The sequence below is a fragment of the Bombyx mandarina genome, chromosome 24 (genome assembly GCF_030267445.1).
Source record: "Bombyx mandarina strain Sakado chromosome 24, ASM3026744v2".
In the NCBI taxonomy this organism is placed as follows: Eukaryota; Metazoa; Arthropoda; class Insecta; order Lepidoptera; family Bombycidae; genus Bombyx; species Bombyx mandarina.
Genome location: NC_143230.1, coordinates 1,853,376 through 1,876,446, shown reverse-complemented (window position 1 = coordinate 1,876,446; position 23,071 = coordinate 1,853,376). Strand labels below are relative to the sequence as shown.

The 23,071-nt window shown below is 45.0% G+C and overlaps 1 protein-coding gene across 1 annotated transcript; it reads left to right on the top strand.

The window, feature by feature from the left end:
• Window positions 1-426: 426 nt before the first annotated feature.
• LOC114248791 (proton-coupled amino acid transporter-like protein pathetic) lies at window positions 427-23,049 on the top strand. Its single transcript, XM_089738178.1, has 10 exons — window positions 427-441; window positions 4,704-4,804; window positions 5,656-5,800; window positions 8,779-8,909; window positions 15,545-15,602; window positions 17,543-17,729; window positions 19,059-19,259; window positions 19,981-20,086; window positions 21,629-21,845; window positions 22,799-23,049. Exons 1-10 carry the CDS (start codon window positions 427-429, stop codon window positions 22,997-22,999), a joined length of 1,362 nt encoding a protein of 453 aa, XP_089594304.1. The 3' UTR covers window positions 23,000-23,049.
• The last annotated feature ends 22 nt before the right edge of the window (window positions 23,050-23,071 follow it).

Sequence of the window (23,071 nt, the reverse complement as noted above, 5' to 3'; positions counted from 1 at the left end):
CTGACTAGGTATATACATATGTAAATATATATATTACAACATATGTGGACTCGACTTTTAGAAACACTCAAACTGTTGATTCAAGCTGATTCAACTTTTTACAATTCATGCCGTTCAGATTTCAAGGACGGCTATTTTACTTCTATTCATAACGACTTTCTCCTCTACTGCGGTCCATGGGCGCCTTTAAAATCTTTTCGGAGGACGGTCATAGAGATAATAAAAAATTATATATACTTATTTCTGTATGATATTCTTTAAATATATAATTTTGACTGGAAACGTCAATTCTGATTACTGCATTTTTTCTTTTCGTATAATAATGTTTTTTGTTTGCTATGTATCTGATATACTTAACTTTTAGGTGTCGAAAATAATTATCTCTCAAATTTTCTCACGAGTGAACGTTTCGTGATACCTTAGGCAATGGCTAATACGAATGTAAGTTAAAATTCACTTAATCCAGATCTAGATGAGAATCAAAAAGAATCTTCTTCTTATTTTTCTCCACCTTATCCCACTAGGTGACTAGGTGGGTTCAGCATACGTAATTTTTCTCTTCCATTCTCTTCTATCAGCCGTCATCTCAACACTCACTCCTCTCTCTCTCATATCGTCAATCGCACATTCCATCCATGTCTTCTTCGGTCTTCCTTCTACCTTGCACTACCATTTCCATAATCATAAAGTACTATTTAGTATTAGGGGTCCGGAGTCTGATGATTGAGTCGACGAATGCTCCTGAGAATTATGAGTACCTAAACGCGGTCCGGGTTCTTTACCCGATAATCTTTTAAGGTAATTGTGGTCCATCCACACGCACTCTCGGAAACAACGAAGGTGTTTATTTATTACTTATAGACCGATTCATGGCCTTTCTTTAACTGGTTACCGGAGTACACAGACGTCATCAACGTAAATGCGACCCCTAACCGCCTTGAGATAAAAGTTCTAAGGTCTCAGTATAGTTACAACGGCTGCCGCACCCTTGAAACCGAAACGCATTATTACTTTTTTTATTTTTTATTGCTTAGATGGATGGACGAGCTCACAGCCCACCTGGTGTTAAGTGGTTACTGGAGCCCATAGACATCTACAATGTAAATGCGCCACCCACCTTGAGATAAAAGTTCTAAGGTCTCAGTATAGTTACAACGGCTGCCGCACCCTTCAAACCGAAAGGCATGATTACTTTTTTTTTTTTTATTGCTTAGATGGATGGACGAGCTCACAGCCCACCTGGTGTTAAGTGGTTACTGGAGCCCATAGACATCTACAATGTAAATGCGCCACCCACCTTGAGATATAAGTTCTAAGGTCTCAGTATAGTTACAACGGCTGCCGCACCACTCAAACCGAAACGCATTATTACTTTTATTTTTTTTATTGCTTAGATGGATGGACGAGCTCACAGCCCACCTGGTGTTAAGTGGTTACTGGAGCCCATAGACATCTACAATGTAAATGCACCACCCACCTTGAGATATAAGTTCTAAGGTCTCAGTATAGTTACAACGGCTACCCCACCCTTCAAACCGAAACGCATTACTGCTTCACGGCAAAAATAGGAAGGGTGGTGGTGCCCGTGCGGACTCACAAGAGTTCCTACCATCAGTAATTACGCAAATTATAATTTTGCGGGTTTCATTTTTATTACACGATGTTATTCCTTCACCGTGGAAGTCAATCGTGAACATTTGTCAAGTACGTATTTCATTAGAAAAATTTGTACCCGCCTGCGGGATTCGAACACTGACGCATCGCTAAACACGAATGCCCCGGACGTCTTATCTTTTAGGCCACCACGACTTCAAGAAAATAAAAAGGAAATAGATTTATTGAGTTCTGTGAACTGCCCACGGTTCCATAGAGATCGCCAAACAAAATGGCTCCGAAACATCTTTACTGGTCGTAAGGTGTCTTGTGAGCCAACACTGATAGGTACCACCACCCTGTCAATTTCTGCCGTGAAGCAGTAACGCGTTTCGGTTTGAAGGTTGGTGCAGTTTTTCATTGTCCTGTAAAAACTGAGAACTTAGAACTCATGTCTCAAAGCGTGTTGTGCATGTGATTTGAGTCAATCCACCTACCTCAGAAATTAAAACAAAACATGCTACCAAGAAGCAAAGAATAGCGATCCAAAACTTAAAAGCCGAGAGAGAATCTGTGAAAAAGAAAAAAAAAGAAAAAATTCAACTTATTCCTTGGTAAGAGAGAATATGTGAAAAAGAAAAAATATATATACTTATTCCTCTGTAGCCTTAGAGGCTATTCTACCTACGACACAGCTTGGTAGATTAGCTCACGGGGCTCTCTCTCTCTCTCTTCGATCGGTTCCTCACTGCTGAGGATCGTGACTCCGTCCGATTTCGTCAACCAACTGTCTCCATTGATCCCGCCCTGCAGCCCGGTGGAGTGCGTCGCTGATAGGTATCCCCAGTTCCTCCACTATTTGGCTCACGGGGCTCAACCTGAGAGAATTTGATAATATTAGCCCTAACAAGAGCAGTAGTTCTCTGAATCTACTATCGGATCGGAATCGCGACCCACTGAGAAGATCCGGCGAGAAACTCTGAACAATTGGAAATTATTCAGGCAATGAATTTAATCAAGGAAAATGTTGAATTTAATTAACCGAATTTATGCAATTTATTCATTATTATTCATGAATTTAATCAAACTCGAGATCCCGCAGTAGTCGAAATTCGACTATAATTAATTGGAATTGTAAGTTTGTACACTATTATGATTCTATTTTATACTTCTATAATCACAAATTTCGCCAAGATTACATTATAAAAAATATTAACAAAGACAAACAATATTTAATCTATTCTCAATTTGACGACAGACGTTAAGAACAAAAGTTTGACAATAAATAGTAGGCATGCGTGTGTGCGTCAAATACATGGTATGTAGTGTGTGTAATGTTTTCTTTATTGATATAATGTATCTTTTATGCATTATTTTAATAAAATATTATGCACTTCTTCTCTATATTCTCTAAAAGTGTGGAAAATTTCATACTCCTCCGTCCGCGCAATTTTCGTAAAAAGCGATACAAAGTTTTTGCTTCACGTATCAATATATAGATTCAGTTCGTATTACGTATTATTAATAACAAATAAAAGATGTATAAACATTTGTTGTGTTTCAAGTGGGAAGCGCGTAATCCGAAGCGTTTCGCCTAAAATTAAAATAAATTATTATAAGTTTATTCAATAAATACAATAACGTTGGTAATTTTCATTTAATAAACTTGTTGTTTAAATAATATAATGTATATCCAAATGTGTTTCAATGAGAATGAATGTTAAGAGTGAATGTCTAGAAACACGTGCAGGTGTTCCTTTAATATAATATTTATTAAATGATTATCGTTAAAGGAATGTAGCTTCGGAAAAAAACGATTTTCCACCAGGGTATTCGAATAATAAACTATTAGTGGCGTGATTGAGCCGGAAAATATGTTTTCACAGTTTTCAAAAACCGGATACTTGTTTTCCTTTCGCTTTGATAGTTGTTCCTTTTTTTTTCTAAGTATAATTCGTGGCGAAAAAACACTCCAAGGGGAGACGTAACCGCCCCCCTACCCAATTTTCAACTTAAGCAGACGTGTAATAAAAACTTGTTGGAAATTATGAAATCGGTATTAGTACCAATGCGGTGGACCGACCAAATTAAAACTGCAGTGGGAGGTCCCCTAAATGAGTGCAGTAGAATGGCCTCGAGCAGGGAGAGATGGCGCGACATCGTGTGACGCATCAAGTCTGCCCCTCCCAACAATACATGACGATCACGACCTCTCTGTCAAGAGTGACACGACTAAGAAGAAGATTAGTACTACGGCACCAAATTACTTTATAGTATACTTCGATAAGGCTATGCGTCATGATAATCGCCTTATCGTTGCCGCCGCTGACTACTCCCCGAATCCTGATCACGCAGGAGCCAGTCACCGTCGACGCCCTAGACACGTCCTTACGGATCCATCAGGTCCAATTACCTTTGCATTAGACGTCTTTCGTTTTTTTTTTATTGCTTGTAATGGTGGACGAGCTCACAGCCCACCTGGTGTTAAGTGGTTACTTTAGCCCAAATATAGTTACAACGGCTGCCCCACCCTTCAAACCGAAACGCATTACTGCTTCACGGCAGAAATAGGCAGGGTGGTGGTACCCACCCGCTCTAACACTAGGAGCATGCTGAAGAACCCCGGTAACCGTACTCGTCGAACTCGACAAAGAGGTCACGTGCAACCTAACCCATGCATCAGCCCGCTGAGTTTCTCGCCGGATCTTCTCAGCGGATCGCGATTCCGATCCGGTAGTAGATTCATTCGCGAAGCAATTGCTCTTGAGTTGTTAGGTTTCCTTCGGAGGCTCTCGCGCAGTTGTTAGCTAATCCCACCACTTCTGGCTGAGCCTTTGCACGCCCACCTGTCCTGGTGAAACTGGAAAGGCCTCCGGGCAATCAATAATGTCTCAAGAATAAAAAATAAAAAATAAACTTTAAAACCTATAGAAGAACTGTAAAAAGTGAGACCTTAGAACTCATGTCTCAAGGTGGATGGCGGCATTTACGTTGTAGGTGTCTATAGGCTCCAGTAACCACTTAACACCAGGTGGGCTGCGAGCTCGTCCACCTATCTAAGCAATAACAAAAAAGGTACACAAATAAAATAAAAAATTCAAAACTTCTAGGCTCCATCTGACTCGACTTCTAAATATCAACTAAAAGCCACCGGGGAAGCCGCTAAGAATTATGATTTTACCAAAGCAAGACCGCCAGCCAAGACTACCAAGTACGTGCTATGACTTTGTATGTTTTTTGTTTGTTTTAAACAAATTTAATGACAGTCTTGTGTGTTAGAGACGAATTAGGCCGTATTGAAATACTGAATTCATTTTATCAATGCAAATAATACGTAATAGGTAATAACGATAATAGGTGATACAGGTAACCTTCCTATAACATATCGACAACAAGATTACTCGATTTTTATTTAAAATTATTTAGGTAATTACATTATTCACTATTATCACACAATGCATGGGAATAACCGAAATTTTAGTGCTTATTTTTTATGTTTAATAGGTAAGAAATACTTTCAGGCTTAGTTGAGACGTTTCATTCAGAAAAATTATTCTCCATTTTGTAGTGGCGTCTCATATAACGCGTTTTCGAACAACACGGGTCATTGTAGGAACGTATCTACCGTATTATAGGGGGATTACCTGTAATAGGTAATTTAGTAACATGAGTTATTTTGAGTGAGGGACGTAGAGATACAGAGAAGGATGTAGTGCTGAAGGATAAAAGAGAATGCAATGTTGTTGACGAGGATGTCGGAGACAGAGTGAAGTGAAGGACTAAAGTAAGGAAAGCTGACCCAACTACCATGTGAGATAAATAGCTGGGAAGAGAGGGAGAGAGAGGGAGAGAGGGATAGAGGGAGAGAGGGAGAGAGGCAGAGAGGGAGAGAGGGCGAGAGGGAGAGAGGGAGAGAGGGACAGAGGGACAGAGGGAGAGAGGAAGGGAGGGAGGGAGGGAGAGAGAGAGAGAGAGAGAGAGAGAGAGATTAGAAACTGGTATTTAATGGTATATAAACTATGCTGTCGTTACCTATATACTCGTATATATTATTGTTTTCAGCGTAATAGAATCTATAGGGCACTTAATCAAAAGTTGCCTCGGCGGAGGGATCGTGGCCATACACGAATCGTATAAGCAATGCGGTCTATGGACAGCTTTCGTACTAAACTTCTTCCTGGGCTTCTGTGTCGCTTATTGCATGTATGTAAGTAGAAACGGTTTTAAATTTACGAATCTTCTTCGGATATTTCAAGCGTGCCCTGTGGTGTCTGTTGGAAGAGTAAACGTTTTGAGATGAGCAATTCGAGATGACGGCCTCTTAAAAACGAGATTGGGATGGTCAGTCACGCCAACTGGAGTAGAATGAGATCTATTAAAGGTAATTCAGTTGCAGTGTGAGATATTAGCTGTGACGCCGAGGCTCAAGTATCGATCGTTTGACAATTAAATAATAGGTTAAAAAAACACACTTTTATAGAAAATTCAATTAAAGAATAGAAAATAAATTTATTGTAAAAAAACGTGAATTGTCATCGGTCCTTGATAACTACGGAAAATTTTGAGTTAATCTGACGTTTTGAAGAGGGCCAAAATCACGATCAAAGATTCCGGTTACATACAAACTAACATACGTATGAAAAAAACAAAAATTATTGTCTTTGTAGGCATACGAGCATACGGCCTACCTGATGGTAAGTGGTCACCGTCGCTCATGGACATTAGCAATGCCAGGGGCAGAGCCAAGCTGCTGCCTACCATAAAGTACTCTCCGCAAGCCTCTTTGAAGAAGGACATGTCATAGCGCTCGGAAAACACCGTGGAGGGGAGTTTATTCCAAAGCCGAATGGTACGTGGCAAAAAAGATTTTTGGAAACGCACTGTCGATGAACTCAGCGTCTCCAGATAATATGGATGAACTCTGCTCCGATGGCGGGAGGTGCGATGATAAAAAAGAGATGAGGGGATCATCTCGAATAATTCCTCAGAGCATTCCCCATGGACCATACGGTATAAAACACAGAGAGAACCGAAGTCCCTCCGTAGACCCAGAGGTTCCAAGCGATCCGTGAGAGCAGCACTATCGACCATGCGAACAGCCCGTTTCTGTATGAAGTCAAATGGAAGTAGCTGGTATTTGGGAGCCCCGGCCCAGAGGTGAGAGCAGTACTCCACGTGAGGCCGGACCTGCGCTTTATAAAGCGCAAGTCTCTGTCCAGGCGTGAAATACCACTTCGCTCTGTTGAGGACTCCCAACATTTTAGAGGCTAATTTGGCTTTACCTTCCAAATGACTCCGAAACTGCACATCGCTCGAAATATCGACCCCCAGAATCCCGATACTCGCGGAAAGCTGCAGGGTTACTCCTTGAAATTCCGGCGCCATAACAAAAGGGTCCTCCTTCGCAGTGAACGCGCAAGCCTGTATCGTCAATGGGTTGAACTGAACTGAATTCAGTTCACCCCACTTGGAGACCACTTCAGACACAAGTTTTAATCGCCTCTCGTGTACAACGCTTCGAGAGAGACTCTGATGGCCGATATATCGCGCATCTCCCGTATCATCCGCGTAGCAATGCATGCCATCAATAGATAGTATGCCATTGATATGCAGTATGAAAAGCGTGGGGGAGAGCACCGAACCTTGTGGAATACCAGCGTTGATGGTCATGGTATCGGAGCAGCAGCCGTCGACGACAACTGTGATGCTCCGTTCATCCAAAAAGCTAGCGATCCCCTTGCAGAGTCCCTCAGGGATCCCGTATGCTGGAAGCTTCGATAGAAGTGCGCCATGCCAGACCCTGTCGAAGGCCTTCGCGATGTCAAGGCTCACAGCGAGAGCCTCGCCCTTACTTTCCAAGGCTTCAGCCCATTTATGTGTGAGGTATACAAGAAGATCGCCAGCTGAGCGACCATGATGGAAACCGTACTGCCAGTCACTGCCGGTCACACAATTAATAAAAGCGTACTAAAAATACTTAAAGCTGCTGGTATTACAGGATCACAATACATTAACTTTGAATAGACGTGGTGTAAACTCGTAAGAGGTACTGAAAAGACCTCGTTGTCTACACGATAAAACACCTGTCGTACTCATGTGAAGCGATACAAAAGATCGCATAGAAAAGGAACCTAAATCTGTTTTTTCTGTTGAATCACGTACTTAAGCACGTGTTCCCGAATAACATAATTAAGAACGTCATAATACCGTTTGATAAAAATCAAAGCAAGCAAATCTAATTTGCATTATCAGTGGTGATCAATCCTTGCCTAAGTAGGGTTTTCGAGGTTTTTTCGCTCACGTTGCGACAATCACGAAAAACTACTAATCATCGGCAAATTAGAAGGAAAGAAGCCAAGGGGGCGTAGTCCTATGCGCTGGATCGATCGAATTAAGATGACGTCGGACTCCAGCATCAATGTCGCTATCCACTACGCAGAGGACAGGAAGGATGGAGGAACATAGTCCGAACAATACTGCTCCGTAAAGGTCACGACACTCAGCACTGAGGAACACGATGCCAGGAGGAGATTTTCTTGCTCGCAGGGGTGGGTAGCATAATCCTGCGTATTTCTGCCGCAAACCAGTAACATGCTCCGGTTTGAAGAGTGGGGCAGTATAGTTGTCATTGAAAAATACGCTACTTAGGAAATATTATATCAACCAGATTGAAACCCTGGCGTATAATCTCATTGGACGTGGCCTAGACATGAGTATATATGGTATTGTTACGCCGGTAAGAGTAACGCCATCTATCGCCGAATCGTCGAACGAATACCGAAGGATCTAGTAGCATCTAGAACGCTCGAGATGTACAACGCCATCTATTGTCGGATAGCGGAAATACGATACTGGACTTGTGTGGAATATTCGCGACAATTCTAGGGATTTCGTTTCGACTATAAAAGCGTTGCAAAGATGGCACGCAGTCAGTTAGTAATAGGAACTACTCGAAGCGAAACAGCGAACGGATCACCTGAAGCAAAGCGAAAGAAGCGAATTGAGATATTTAAGGTGATTGTGAAGTGTTTTAAGTGTTCTAAGTGTTGTTTAGTTTATACTTCGGTGGAATTTTATTTATTCCGAACCCCAGCGCGTAACAGTATCATGAATGCTCCAAGCTTCTCCTTTATTCCAGTAAGAAATTTGAAGAGTATAAAACTAATAATGAATTTATGGTTGAAGATGCTGGCACGCTCTGCTCAGAGGATATATGGCAAAATCCAAGTACCTGCATTGTCATATCCTGATCTGGCTGAAGCGTCCCTAGCCGTTGGTCCCTGGGACAACATGAGGAAATACAGCAAGTGTTTTCGGTAAAACATTTTTAAATGCTACTCATTATTTAGGTTATAATAAGCTACATTAGAATAATTAATAATCATTATATTGATAAAATTAGTAATTTTTTTTTGTTGAAATTCTCAATGGTAATTTTAATGTTAAAAAAGTTCCTGAAAGTAAAAAAACCTTCGCGTCTTTAGTGGTTATCAACAATCAATGTATGACAATAAATTAAAAATCCCTCCCCAGTAAAACCCATCTTCTGTATGTACGAGTGTCCGTGACTATCAAAATAAATATATTTGGCTTCTTGAGCCTTACATTCATTAAAAAAGAGTATATTTTCCCTATCTAATCGTTGGTAGCCATAGGGTCTATTACAACTACTCGCGGACCGGTAGGTGAGCTCATGGGGCTCAACCTGAGAGATCTCCTAACAGTGACCTTAGCAAGAGCAAAGCTTCACTGAATCTACCACCGGATTGGAATCACGATCCAGCGAAAAACTTAGTGCGCTGTGTCTGTTGGAAAACGTATAATCTGACATTGACCAACAACTGTACCAAGGTCCTATGACTTGCACTATTATCTAACGGCTTCTTACCTTAAATACCATGATGATGATACCATACCATGATAAATACCATTACCATGATAAATAGTTTTAACGTGGTCAAGATGATTGAGCGATGCTGTAAGGACCACCAAGCCGGTAGACTGCGTGTTTATTTGTTTTCCGTAGCGGACATAAAGTTTTTGCTTAAAACCGAATTTGACTGCCACACCTAGCTTGAATACTTCATTATATTATTGGGTTAGCACTTTATTACTTTCAAATTAATATAATAAGACGATAACAGATTGATTGGTATGTCTACGTTGGTATGCCTAATTCGGTATTATTGCATTTCTTAGACTTTTCAAAAGAACGCTGTTGTTATTGCCTTTTACTGTGTGTGAATGTCCAAGCAAAGTGGTGTTAAATACGCTCCATTATTTGAGGGCTTTTAAGGATCCTATTCTAAGGGATCCCCTAAATTAGTGCAATAGAAAGGTCTCGAGCAGGGAGAAATGTGACTCTGAAATGAAACGTGTCATATTTGCCCCCTTCAAGACTACGTGACGATCGCGACCACTCTGCCAATAGGGAGACGATTGAGAAGATGCCAAAAGCTATAGACCCATATATAACCCATATATAGTTCCGCTATATATCACAAAAAATAATTGGAAGAACCCATTCTCGCTCACGACTCGGTCGTGCGCGGACGTGCTTTCCGATCCGTGGCCCGCTTGCGAGCTGCGTCTCTGAACTCACAGTTGTGCTCGACAGTGTAGTGACCGTGAATACATCGTGCGTACAATTCAGTAGTGCGGACGTGCCGATCCGTTGGTCGCTTGCGATCTGCGTATCGAGGTCCATTTTTGTGCGCTAAAGTTTTGTAACCGCGAACCCACCCTTACCAACTGCCTTTTTCAAGGCAAAACCAATCGCTACGTTCAGCTTCCTGTGGCACTCACAGGCTAGCGATTTCCTAACCCTTCCCAAAAACAACAGTCTTTTTCAAGACTAGACCCCCGCTCGCGATTCTGCCTGCTGTAGCACTATACAGCCCGAGCGGGTTCCTTTCCTTTTCCCCGCCGATTGCCGTTTTCACGGCATAGGCATTCCCCCCCCCTGCTCCTTGCTGTCCTGCAGCACAGGGGGGTTACAAATCCTATCCGGGGCCTCGCCTTTCGGCGAGTTCAACAAAAGTCCCGGGGCCGCCCCCCCCGGGCAAGAAGACCGAAGAATGGAGAAAGAAGACGCTAGTGATATTGTCGGGTTCCTCCGGGATAGGTACCCGTCAATTAGGGCCGAGTACCTAGAGTTTAGGGCCGCCCGTGGCAATCCCTCCCCCCCCGCGTCCGTCGCCGCGTATCTCAAACGTGCCTCGGAGGCACGCCGCGCGCCCCCCGCCGCCGCGTCAAGTTCGAGCGCACGTTCCCACGATGCGGCTCACGTAGCGCCTAACGCTACCCCCACCCCCGCGCCCGCGTCGTTTACGTCATCGCGCGCTTCATCCGTCGCGACCTCGATCGTTTCGAGTTCAGGCTCCGATACCGAATCGGAGATGGATTTCGAATCCGCGTCAAGCCCTCAGCCTGGAACTTCGGATGGGTTCCAAACCGTAACGCGCGGAAAAAAGCGTACTCGCGCCGTGGAGTCCCGGAGCTCCACGACGAAGCAAACTAAATCCGCGACCGCCTCCCGCCCGCAGGTAGTCGTGACACCGGAGTCGGACTCCGCTCGCCGCGTAACCCCGCCGCCGCGTCCCAAGCCCGCGCCCGCTCCCAAAGTAGCTGCCCCGCCCCCGCTGATACTTCAAGAGAAGACAGCGTGGAATCGCGTGTCCCAGGCCCTTCAGGCAAATAAAATTAACTACACCCATGCGCGTAACGTCGCGCATGGGATTCAGATTAAGGTCGCAACGCCGGGCGACCATAGGGCCCTCTCAGCATACCTCCGAAAGGAGAACATAGGTTTCCACACCTATGCTCTTCAGGAGGACCGCGAGCTCCGCGTAGTAGTACGCGGAGTCCCCAAGGAGTTGGACATAAACTATGTTAAGGAGGATCTGACCGCTCAGGCCCTCCCGATAGTTAGTGTGCACCGGATGCACAGCGGGCGGGGCAAACAGCCCTATAATATGATACTCGTGGCGTTAGAACCCACCCCGGAGGCCAAAAAGAAGATCGCATGTCTCACGACAATTTGCGGCCTATCCGGGATCTCGATCGAAGCCCCCCATAAGCGTGGCACTCCCGGGCAGTGCTACCGATGTCAGCTTTACGGCCACTCGGCTCGTAATTGCCACGCGCGCCCCCGCTGCGTAAAGTGCCTCGGCGACCACGCCACACTAGATTGCTCGCGTGTTAGGGAAACCGCGACCGAACCTCCAAGCTGTGTCCTATGCCTTAAGCAAGGGCACCCCGCGAACTACCGTGGATGTCCTAGGGCTCCGCGCAAGCGTTCAACCCTCCCAGCTCCGCGAACCGTCGGCCCAAAGACTTCGGCACCCTCAGTGCCGAAACCTGCCTTCGTGCCGGCTGCAGTTCCCACGGTTTCAGCGTGGAAAAAGCCGCTGCCGTATACGAAGGCGGGAACGCAAACCGCACCCCCGCCCCCGCTCGCGACACGCCCCGCGCCCCAGCCCCTGCTCGCACCTCGCCCCGCGCCCGCGTTCCGCCCCCCGCAACCCTCTGCCGTCAACGACTTCGCGCTCGTGCGCGACTTCGTCACCGCTGTTAACTTCGACCGTCTGCGATCGTTCGCAGACGCGATACGTAGGTCGGTAACCCCCGAACAGAGACTCGCGGCCGCGTTCGATCACATGGACGTATACGAGTCCGTGTCCCGCACTTTATAAAAATCTTTACCGGTAATCAATGGCGCAAAAAGGTAGAGAAAAACCGTATTCCCTTACGTTAGCATTCTACAATGCTAACGGACTCGCGCGGCAACGCGATCAAATTTTCGAATTCCTCCGCGATAATCTTGTAGATATTCTACTAGTGCAGGAAACCTGTCTGAAGCCCTCGCGTCGCGACCCGAAAGTCGCGAATTACGTCATGGTTAGGAATGACAGACTCACCGCCTCCAAAGGCGGGACTGCCATTTACTATAGGCGGGCCCTGCACGTTGTCCCTCTCGATACTCCCTCGCTCTCACATATCGAGGCGTCAGTGTGCCGTATCTCGCTGACGGGACACCAGCCGATCGTCATCGCATCCGTTTATCTCCCCCCGGACAAGCCCCTTCTGAGCAGTGACATCGAGTCACTGTTCGGCATGGGAGACTCCGTCATCCTGGCAGGCGATTTAAATTGCCACCACACTAGGTGGAACTGCCATCGTACTAACGTTAACGGTAGGCGTCTCGACGCGTTTATAGACGACCTCACCTTTGAAATAGTCGGTCCCCCAACTCCAACATGTTATCCGTATAACATCGCGCTCCGTCCGAGCACTATAGACCTGGCATTGCTTAGGAACGTAACTCTGCGCTTGCGTTCCATCGAAGCAATGTCAGAGCTCGACTCAGACCACCGACCTGTCGTTATGCAGCTCGGTCGCCCCCACAACCCAGTCACTGTTACGAGGACCATGGTGGATTGGAATAAGCTGGGCAAGTGCCTAGCCGACACCGCTCCGCCAATCCTCCCTTACGGCCCGGATTCGAATCTATCCCCCGAGGACACCGTCGAATCCATAAACATCATTACCGATCACATATCTTCCGCGATTATTAGATCTTCTAAAGAAGTCGATGTGGAGGACAGCTTCCACCGCATCAGACTGTCCCCCGATCTTAGGAATCTCTTAAGAGTTAGGAACGCGGCAATCCGGGCCTACGATCGTCTTCCCACGCATTCAAACCGGATTCGGATGCGTCGTCTACAACGCGAAGTCCACTCCCGCTTAAGCGACGCGCGTAACGATAATTGGCATAGTTATTTAGAACAACTCGCGCCCTCCCACCAAGCATACTGGCGACTAGCTAGGACTCTCAAATCCGAAACTACCGCTACTATGCCTCCCCTCGTACGCCCTTCAGGCCAACCACCGGCATTCGATGACGATGACAAGGCTGAGCTGCTGGCCGATGCACTGCAAGAGCAGTGCACCACCAGCACTCAACACGCGGACCCCGAACACACCGAGTTAGTCGACAGGGAGGTCGAGCGCAGAGCTTCCCTGCCGCCCTCGGACGCGTTACCCCCCATTACCACTGACGAAGTTAGAGACGCGATCCACAACCTACAACCTAGGAAGGCACCCGGCTCCGACGGCATCCACAACCGCGCGCTAAAATTTTTGCCAGTCCAACTGATAGCAATGTTGGCTACAATTTTAAATGCCGCTATGACGCACTGCATCTTTCCCGCGGTGTGGAAAGAAGCGGACGTTATCGGTATACATAAGCCGGGCAAACCGACAAACGAAACTTCTAGTTACCGTCCGATTAGTCTCCTCTCGACGATAGGAAAAATTTACGAACGGCTCCTTAGGAAACGCCTCTGGGATTTTGTTACCGCGAACAAAATTCTCATTGACGAACAGTTCGGATTCCGCTCAAAACACTCGTGCGTACAACAAGTGCACCGCCTCACGGAGCACATTCTGATAGGACTAAATAGGCGTAAACAAATCCCGACCGGCGCCCTCTTCTTCGACATCGCGAAGGCGTTCGACAAAGTCTGGCACAACGGTTTAATTTATAAACTGTACAACATGGGAGTGCCAGACAGACTCGTGCTCATCATACGAGACTTCTTGTCGAGCCGTTCGTTTCGATATCGAGTAGAGGGAACTCGTTCTCGTCCCCGTCAACTGACCGCCGGAGTCCCGCAAGGCTCCGCGCTCTCCCCGTTATTATTTAGTTTGTATATCAATGATATACCCCGGTCTCCGGAGACCCATCTAGCGCTCTTCGCCGATGACACGGCTATCTACTACTCGTGTAGGAAGATGTCGCTGCTTCATCGGCGACTCCAGATCGCAGTAGCCACCCTGGGACAGTGGTTCCGGAAGTGGCGAATAGACATCAACCCCACGAAAAGCGCAGCGGTGCTCTTCAAAAGGGGTCGCCCTCCGAACATCACTTCGAGCATCCCACTCCGTAGTAGGCGCGCAAACACCTCCGCCGTTAGTCCCATCACTCTCTTTGGCCAGCCCATTCCGTGGGTCTCGAAGGTCAAATATCTAGGCGTCACCCTCGACAGAGGGATGACATTCCGTCCCCATATAAAAACGGTACGCGACCGCGCCGCGTTTATTCTAGGACGACTCTATCCAATGCTTTGTAGTCGAAGCAAACTGTCCCTCCGTAATAAGGTAACTCTCTACAAAACTTGTATACGCCCCGTCATGACGTATGCAAGCGTAGTGTTCGCTCACGCAGCCCGCACCAACTTGAAATCCCTTCAGGTTATTCAATCACGATTCTGCAGGATAGCCGTCGGAGCGCCTTGGTTCCTTAGGAATGTGGATCTCCACGACGACCTGGAGCTCGACTCCCTTAGTAAGTATCTACAGTCGGCATCGCTGCGCCATTTTGAGAAGGCGGCACGACATGAGAACCCTCTCATCGTAGCCGCTGGAAATTACATACCCGACCCAGTAGACCGAATGGTAAACCGTCGACGTCGCCCAAAGCACGTCATTACGGATCCTCCTGATCCATTAACGGTGCTTTTAGGCACCACAAGCACCGGTCACCGTCCTCGTCGAACCCGTCGCTTGCGACGAAGGGTTCGACGAGCGAACTAACCCATAGACACAGCCCACTGAGTTTCTCGCCGGATCTTCTCAGTGGGTCGCGTTTCCGATCCGGTGGTAGATTCTGCGAAGCACTGCTCTTGCTAGGGTCAGTGTTAGCAACTCTCCGGTTGAGCCCCGCGAGCTCACCTACTAACGTTAGGGCGAAGCTGAAATAGCCTCTCAAGGCTATCAGCATAGGTAGGAAAAAAAAAAAAAAAAAAAAAAAAAAAATGGAAGAACCCGTTATATAATACTGTGTAAAATATAGATGGTCGCATATTCAAATATTCGCAATCGCAAGATCGAAATATTTCTAAGCGATTCGTGGAAGATAATATTTTTTTACACTGAGACGTTTTTTCAGATATTTGGTCGATTTAACTATTACGATGGATTTGTTTGGGGCCTGTTGCGTTTATCAGGTAAGGTATTTTTGTACCTTAGAGGTTTCACACATAGTAGGACAATAATAATAAAAGCTTTGGGATTATATTCTGAAATGGGGATGTACGCTCATTTTTCGATTACAATACCAACTAATTTATGGAAAAAAAAGATCACGCTAAGGAGATAAGCCAGCAGCGAGCGGTCGGGGAACTTTTTTAATTATTACCCCAAAATATTTTTGTGTAAGTTACGATATTACGCCATGGCGAAGAACAAAAAAACGAAATCGCTTCTTTTTAGCATCTTTCATATTATAGCCCCCATGATAATTTTGAAAAGAAAACGATAACTAAAAAATAAATTTAAACATCATTTATTCAATTTATCAATGTAATACCTAGTAATACATAACGGTAATAATAGTAATACATATATGTAATAAGCAGTTGAGGAAAAAAATCGCCCCCACAGAAAATATAAGTAAATGATAATTTCTTGTTATCTTATAATTCACTAGGTGACCCGGCGAACTTTGTTCCGCCTTAGAGGCAATAGGTAAATTAACTTTAGATTTTATCATGGTCAATTTTTCTTTCAGTTAACCACAGACATTACGTTTAGCTGTCAGTTGGGTTTTGTTATTCCATATCAGTTGCGTTTTGTTATACCACGTTTAATGTCACGTCCCACGGGAACGTGATAAAAAGTATCCTATGTCCTTCTCCTGGTCCTAAGCTACCTCCTCACCAATTTTCAGCCAAATCAGTTCAGCCGCTTTTGAGCTATAAATAGTGTAACTAACACGACTTTCTTTAATATATATAGATATGATATTTTTCTTGTATTTTTAGCCGAAAAAACTAGTTTAAATTTTATATATAAAAGCTGTTTTAATTTGAGTAAATGTTTTTTTTTTTCGGTAAAAAAATATTATTAATTTCTTTATTATTTATTCTTTATTGTACACACAGTTAATATTACAGTAATTGCGTAAGATATAAAAAATGGCGAGCTTAACTCAACTTAATTTTTTTGTTTAAAAATATTATTTTTTCGTTTCGTTTCATTTCGTTCCACCGAGTTTGAAATCACAACGATTCTAAAGAAGTTTTACTTCAACATATACTTTTTACTCATAAAAGTTTCATTTTTACCCCCCAAAATTTCATTTTACCCCATTTGGGATTATTTACCCGGTTCCCCGACCGCTGAGATAAGCGAACAACTGAACGAACTAATGATATGGGCTTAGAGTTCACATGGAACTCCTCATTCGACGAGTACGGTAACCTGTGCTTTGGTTGCTGCTATTAGTATACCTTTAACTATGATTGGATTAGAAGGATCCGTGAGGACGTATCCAGGGCATCGATGATGATTAACTGTTGCGTGAGCTCACTTGGAGAATAGTTGGAGAATCATCATCATCATCATCATCATTTCAGCCTATCGCCGTCCACTGCTGAACATAGGCCTCTCCAATAGATTTCCAGCGCGACCGGTCCATTGCCACCTGCATCCAACGAGACCCAGCGCTTTTTACTAGGTCGTCGGTCCATCTAGTAGGTGGCCGTCCCACACTGCGCTTGCCAGTACGTGTTGGAGAATGATCACGATAAATAGATTATCGTGCCGCTGTTTCAAAATAACAGAGCTTAATTGTCAGTTCACGTTGCTTTGTGACTTTTTGACGGTAGTAAAGTGCCCGCGGTCAAATTTACAAATTTGGGTTAAACAACATCTGATAAAAAATCAAATTAAGTCTCACATCAGTATATGCGACGTGGCCCACTGTAATCTTGAGGCATTTTCCAAGGATTCAAATTTAAAAATACTTTAGTCTATGTGGAATTCCTTACCCTTTACAAATATTTTGAAATATCTGATTTGTCACTTATGACCCTGTAATTAAATAACAAATTTAATTGGAAGAAACTTGTGAAGACATCAGGTGACTGTGGTCTCATGTTTACAGGTGGTCATAGCTCGCACGATCAAGCAACTGGTCGAGGGTACAGATCTGACCACGGACTCGGCTGTCGGTTCCAGTCCAGCCATAAGGATCTACATAGTGGCCCTGCTGCTGCCTTGCATTCTGCTCTGCATGATAACCTCGCTGAAATATCTCGCGCCGTTTTCGATTGTAGCCGATTTTTTCATTTGTGAGTTACATTGTTTTTGGGACATACTACACATACTATACACATACATTTTTTTTATTTTTTTTATCGCTTACATGGTTGGGTACTGAATTTCCGGAATATTTTGAAGTCTTCATGGCCTAAAGGATAAGACGTCCGGTGCGTTCTTGTTGAGCGATGCACCGGTGTTCGAATCTCAGGCGGGTACCAATTTTTCTAATGAAATACGTACTCAACAAATGTTGACGATCGACTTCCACGGTGAAGGAATAAAGCATCGTGTAATAAAAATCAAACCCGCAAAATTATAATTTGCGTAATTACTGGTGGTACGACCTCTTGTGAGTCCGTGCGGGTAGGTACCACCACCCTGCCTATTTCTGCCGTGAAGCAGTAATGCCTTTCGGTTTGAAGGGTGGGGTAGCCGTGGTAACTATACTTGAGAGCTTAGAACTCATATCTCAAAGTAGGGGCGGTATTTACGTTGTAGATGTCTATGGGTTCATTTAACCACTTAACAGCAGGTGAGCCGTGAGCTCGTCCAACCAGCTAAGCTATACAAAAAAAATATCGAGCTCTTAAGTTTCCTGTACGTGTTATCTGAATTGATAGTCCCGTATTGGGAGTATATCTGCCGTAGTCATCCATATTAGTTTGATTGGGTCAAACGACTGTCCAATTGAGATTTAAGCCTCATATCTCAAGGTTGGTGATATCTCATATCTCAAGGATTCATTAATACTAACATCATTAACATTTATGTGAGGATCTTAGAACAATAAGAACGCCTTTAAAATTCTGTATTATTTGAGTGCGTTGTTATGATAATTTTGTGATGCCAATTCAATGTAGTGTTTTTCTGTAAGTTCCTCTTGTGATTAAACAGCTGTGTTTTTTTTTGTAAGCTAATATACTACACGTTAAATTATATAAGGGATTTACCGATAAATGTTCACGATTGACTTCCGCGTTGAAGGAATAACATCGTGTAATAAAAATCAAACCCGCAAAAATTATAATTTGCGTAATTAGTGTTGGTAGGACCTCTTGTGAGTCCGCGCTGGTAGGTACCACCGCCCTGCCTATTTCTGCCGTGAAGCAGTAATGCGTTTCGGTCTGAAGGGTCGGGCAGCCGTTGTAACTATACTGAGATCTTAGAACTTATATCTGAAGGTGGGTGACGCATTTACGTTGGAGATGTCTATGGGCTCCAGTAAACACTAAACACCAGGTAGGCTGTTAGCTCGTCCACTCATCTAAGTAATAAATAATAAAAAATAAATAAATGTGCATTATCAATTTGTTCTTGGTAGTTCGTTTGATGATGAGAGTCTATATTTAATCCATCAGTGATAGTAACGGTTGCGACCGTCTACTATGGCACCAAACACGCGACCGTCAGTCCGTTGGAGATGCCCGTCTTCAAGACGGTGCCAGGTCTGTTCGAGTTCATCGGGGTCTGTGTCTTCAGCATGGAAGGGGTGGGAGCTACAATGGCAATTGAAAACACAATGACGGAGCCGAAGAAAGTTACGGCGGTATTACTTGGAGGTATTTTTAAATTGAATTATTAATTTTAAAGTCGTCGTGGCTTAAAGAATAAGACGTCCGGTGCATTCGTGTTGAGGGATGTACCGGTGTTCGAATCTAAGGCGGGTACCAATTTTTCTAATGAGATACGTACTCAACAAATGTTCACGATTGCCTTCCACGGTGAAGGAATAACATCGTGTAATAAAAATCAAATCCACAAAATTATAATTTGCGTAATTACTGGTGGTAGGACCTCTTGTGAGTCCGCGCGGGTAGTTACCACCACCTTGCCTATTTTTGCCGTGAAGCAGTAATGCCTTTCGGCTTAAAGGGTGGGGCAGACGTTGTAACTATACTTGAGACCTTAGAGAACTTATATCTCAAGGTTGGTGGCGCATTTACGTCGTAGATGTCTATGGGCTCCAGTAACCACTTCACACCAGGTGGGCTGTGAGCTCGGCTACCTATATAAGCTAAACAAAAAAGAAAATTCTGACCGCCTCAAAGTATCGACAGATAACTTGGTTGGTTGCTGATGATAAAGGTGATTTCTAGTATTCAGAGAAACCGGTGCTTGTACGTGTTTTGTCACGGGAGTATGTCTGAACAATTCACTTATTTCTACCTGTGATGATTTCTATCAAAATGTTATAAATATTAAGGTTAATAAATCAGCGACAAAGCAATACAGCAGTGATATAAAGATCGCCCCGAGCGTGTGGACTTTTTCTTCTTTCAGGGATGTCCGTCGTGATGGTCCTGGTCATGGCTGTGGGGTTCTTCGGCTATTGGGGCTACGGTGAGCTGTCCAAGTCTCCTGTGACGCTGAATTTCCCCTGGGAACCGTTAGTACTATGAACATTCAGTTTCACAAATTGATCATTAGACGTGTACGCGTAATGAACGTATGATGAAGCCACTTTTTGGATTTTGGACTTTATATTAGTTTTTTTTATTGCCCTTATAGGCAGACAAGCATACAGCCCACCTGATGATGAGTGGTTACCGTCGCTTATGGATATCAGCAATTCCAAGGGCACAGCCAAACCGCTGCCTACCCATTTAATACTATCCACAAGCCTCGTTTGAAGAAGGGCATGTCATAGCGCTCGAGAAACACTGTGGAGGATAGCTTATTCCAAAACCGAATGGTATGTGACAAAAAAGATCTCTGGAAATGCACTGTGGACGAACGCATTGGCTCCAGGTAGTATGGATAAACTCTACTCCGGTGGCGGGCGGTGCGATAGCAAAAACGAAATGATGGTCTCGCCTCTTGGCGAACCGGTCGGCCGGTCTCCAGACCGTCGAGGTGGTGCGCCCGGTTCTCGCGGAATGGGCGAACCGTGACCAAGAGCGTCTCACCTTCCGGTTGACGCAAATGCTTACAGGCCATGGGTGTTTTGGCCGGTACCTGCATCGCATCGCCCGGAGGGAACCGACGATGGAGTGTCACCACTGTGACTGCGAGGAGGCCGCAGTCGAGCATACGCTCGCACATTGCCCCGCATGGCTGGAGCAACGTCGTGTCCTTGTATCGCAAATAGGACCGGACTTGTCGCTGCCGACCGTCGTGGCTACGATGCTCGGCAGCGATGAGTCCTGGAAGGCGATGCTCGACTTCTACGAGAACACCATCTCGCAGAAGGAGGCGGCGGAACGAGAGAGAGATAACTCCTCCCTCTGCGCACCTATCCGTCGCCGCCGAGCCGGGGGCCGGAGAAGGGCCTGAGGGGGTAGAGGCCGCGCGGCGCGCTACCAGCACTCTGCTGCTACCGGTTGGCGGTGTATCGCGTCCCGACCCGACAGGCTGGTTCTGGTCCAACCGGGTATTCCGGGACACCAGCGGCACCATCTGGTCGGCCTGACGGGCTGCCGTACCGAGATGGCCGACGTTTCAGAGCCTTCGATTCGCCTCGAAGGCTCCGTCGGCTGGGCGTCCTTGGGGTGAGCCGCGCCGTCTGGTTGTAGTGTTGACCGCGGTAGCCCCCCTACCTCATCCGGGTTCTGGCCTCGGAGGGGATCGAACCTCGGGTGTAAGAGTGCAGGGGAGTCGTTTAGTGGGTGGGCCCTATAATTCTTGGGCCCGCGATCTGCTCTCAACACCTGCAGATCGTTGAGTCTCACATAACCCGCGCGCCCCTTATGCGCGGGGACCTCGTAGGAGGTTCGGCCCCCGGCCAAAAAAAAAAAAAGGCCTACAGCTGTATACTAGATCAACCAAATAAAAGCAGCTAGCTCTAAATGGTCTCGTCAACGAGTGCACAATTAAGACCGGGGTACGCAAGGAATGACGACGTCTTCTAAAGCGTACCACCACCTGAACTAATGACCTCGACCACTCTGCCAAGAGTGGAAATATATTAATTATGCGTTTATTTCCACAGATTTCCAATAGCACTGAAAGTATTCATGGGGTTGATGATATACGTGACTTTTGCACTCAACTTTTGGGTTCCCTTCGATCTGGTTTGGTATTATCTGAAAAAGAGACACCAGCCCCAGAAGTATTGGCTGTGGGAACGAGTCTACAGAATAATATTCGTAACGGGAATCACCTTAATAGCTGTGACGTTTCCAAATATAAGCAAATTGACGGCTTTGGTAAGTTCAAAACGGTGGCTATAGTTATTTCACTATGATTTTTACTAACCAGACATGGACGCTGAAAATTTGGCTTCTTTTTGCCATCACACCACTCGCGACGGGAATAGATTACATTTGAAAAGATACCGTGTACCATAGGAGTTTTCTGATCACTATAACACAAGCGAAGCTTGAGAAAGGTCCTTAGCATCAGGCATGCAGTGGTCCTTAGGCGGCAGCTTAGCTGTCCCCTAAGACTGGTGAAGTCCATAAGCAATGGTGATTACTGATCATATGTTGGGTAGTGGAAAATTAATAAACACCAAGATTTACTCGAAGCATTAACTACCGGATCGATGGAATGACGTTTGGGTGTGAATTCTACCTTATTCTGCAGTGGTCATCCGATCATCCTAGACAGAAACCGCACTATAGACAGTAATAACGTTAAAGTGTCTTTGGATGTATGGTGTCAGCCTAGAATAGCAATCTAGAAGTCGTTGTGGTCTAAAGGATAAAACGTCCGGTGCTTTCATATCGAGCGATGTACCGGTGTTCGAATCCCGCAGGAGGGTACCAATTTTTCTAAAGAAATACGAACTTAACAAATATTCACGATTGACTTTCACGGTGAAAGAATATTGTAATAAAAATCAAACCCGCAAAATTATAATTTGCGTAATTACTGGTGGTAGGACGTTTTGTCAGTCCGCACGGGTTGGTACCACCACCCTGCCTATTTCTGCCGTGAAGCAGTATTGTATTTCGGTTTGAAGGGCGCGGCAGCCGTTGTAACTATACTGAGACCTTAGAAATCATATTTCAAGGTGGATGGCGGCATTTACGTTGTAGATGTCTATGGGTTCCGGTAACCACTTAACAACAGGCAAAAAAAATAGCACCCTTCACAATCGTTACTATCGTTAGACTTTATATCCTTAAGGCCTCGAATTTCATTATCCTTCGTCCAGATCGGCTCATTCTGCCTATCCAGCATGGGCTTCATGTATCCAGCTTTCATTGAACTCACATTGGACTGGACCGACCCAGGCCTGGGGTTCTTAATGTGGAGGATGTGGAAGTGCATCATTGTTGCATTATTTGGAGCGGTAATCTGTGTTGTCGGCACGTATACCAATGCCAGAGCGCTCGTTCACGAGGTTTTTAAATAGATTTTTTTAGTTGTTGTTGTTGAGAGTTTTGTTGAAATTAAAAATTAAATGTACGAAATTGTATATTTTTGT

Excerpts from the sequence above, each read along its gene's own strand:
- LOC114248791 (XM_089738178.1), top strand. Across the intron at positions 4,805-5,655 it reads CCGCCAGCCAAGACTACCAA|CGTAATAGAATCTATAGGGC; the intron begins GTACGTGCTATG and ends TATTGTTTTCAG. Across the intron at positions 8,910-15,544 it reads AAATACAGCAAGTGTTTTCG|ATATTTGGTCGATTTAACTA; the intron begins GTAAAACATTTT and ends ACGTTTTTTCAG.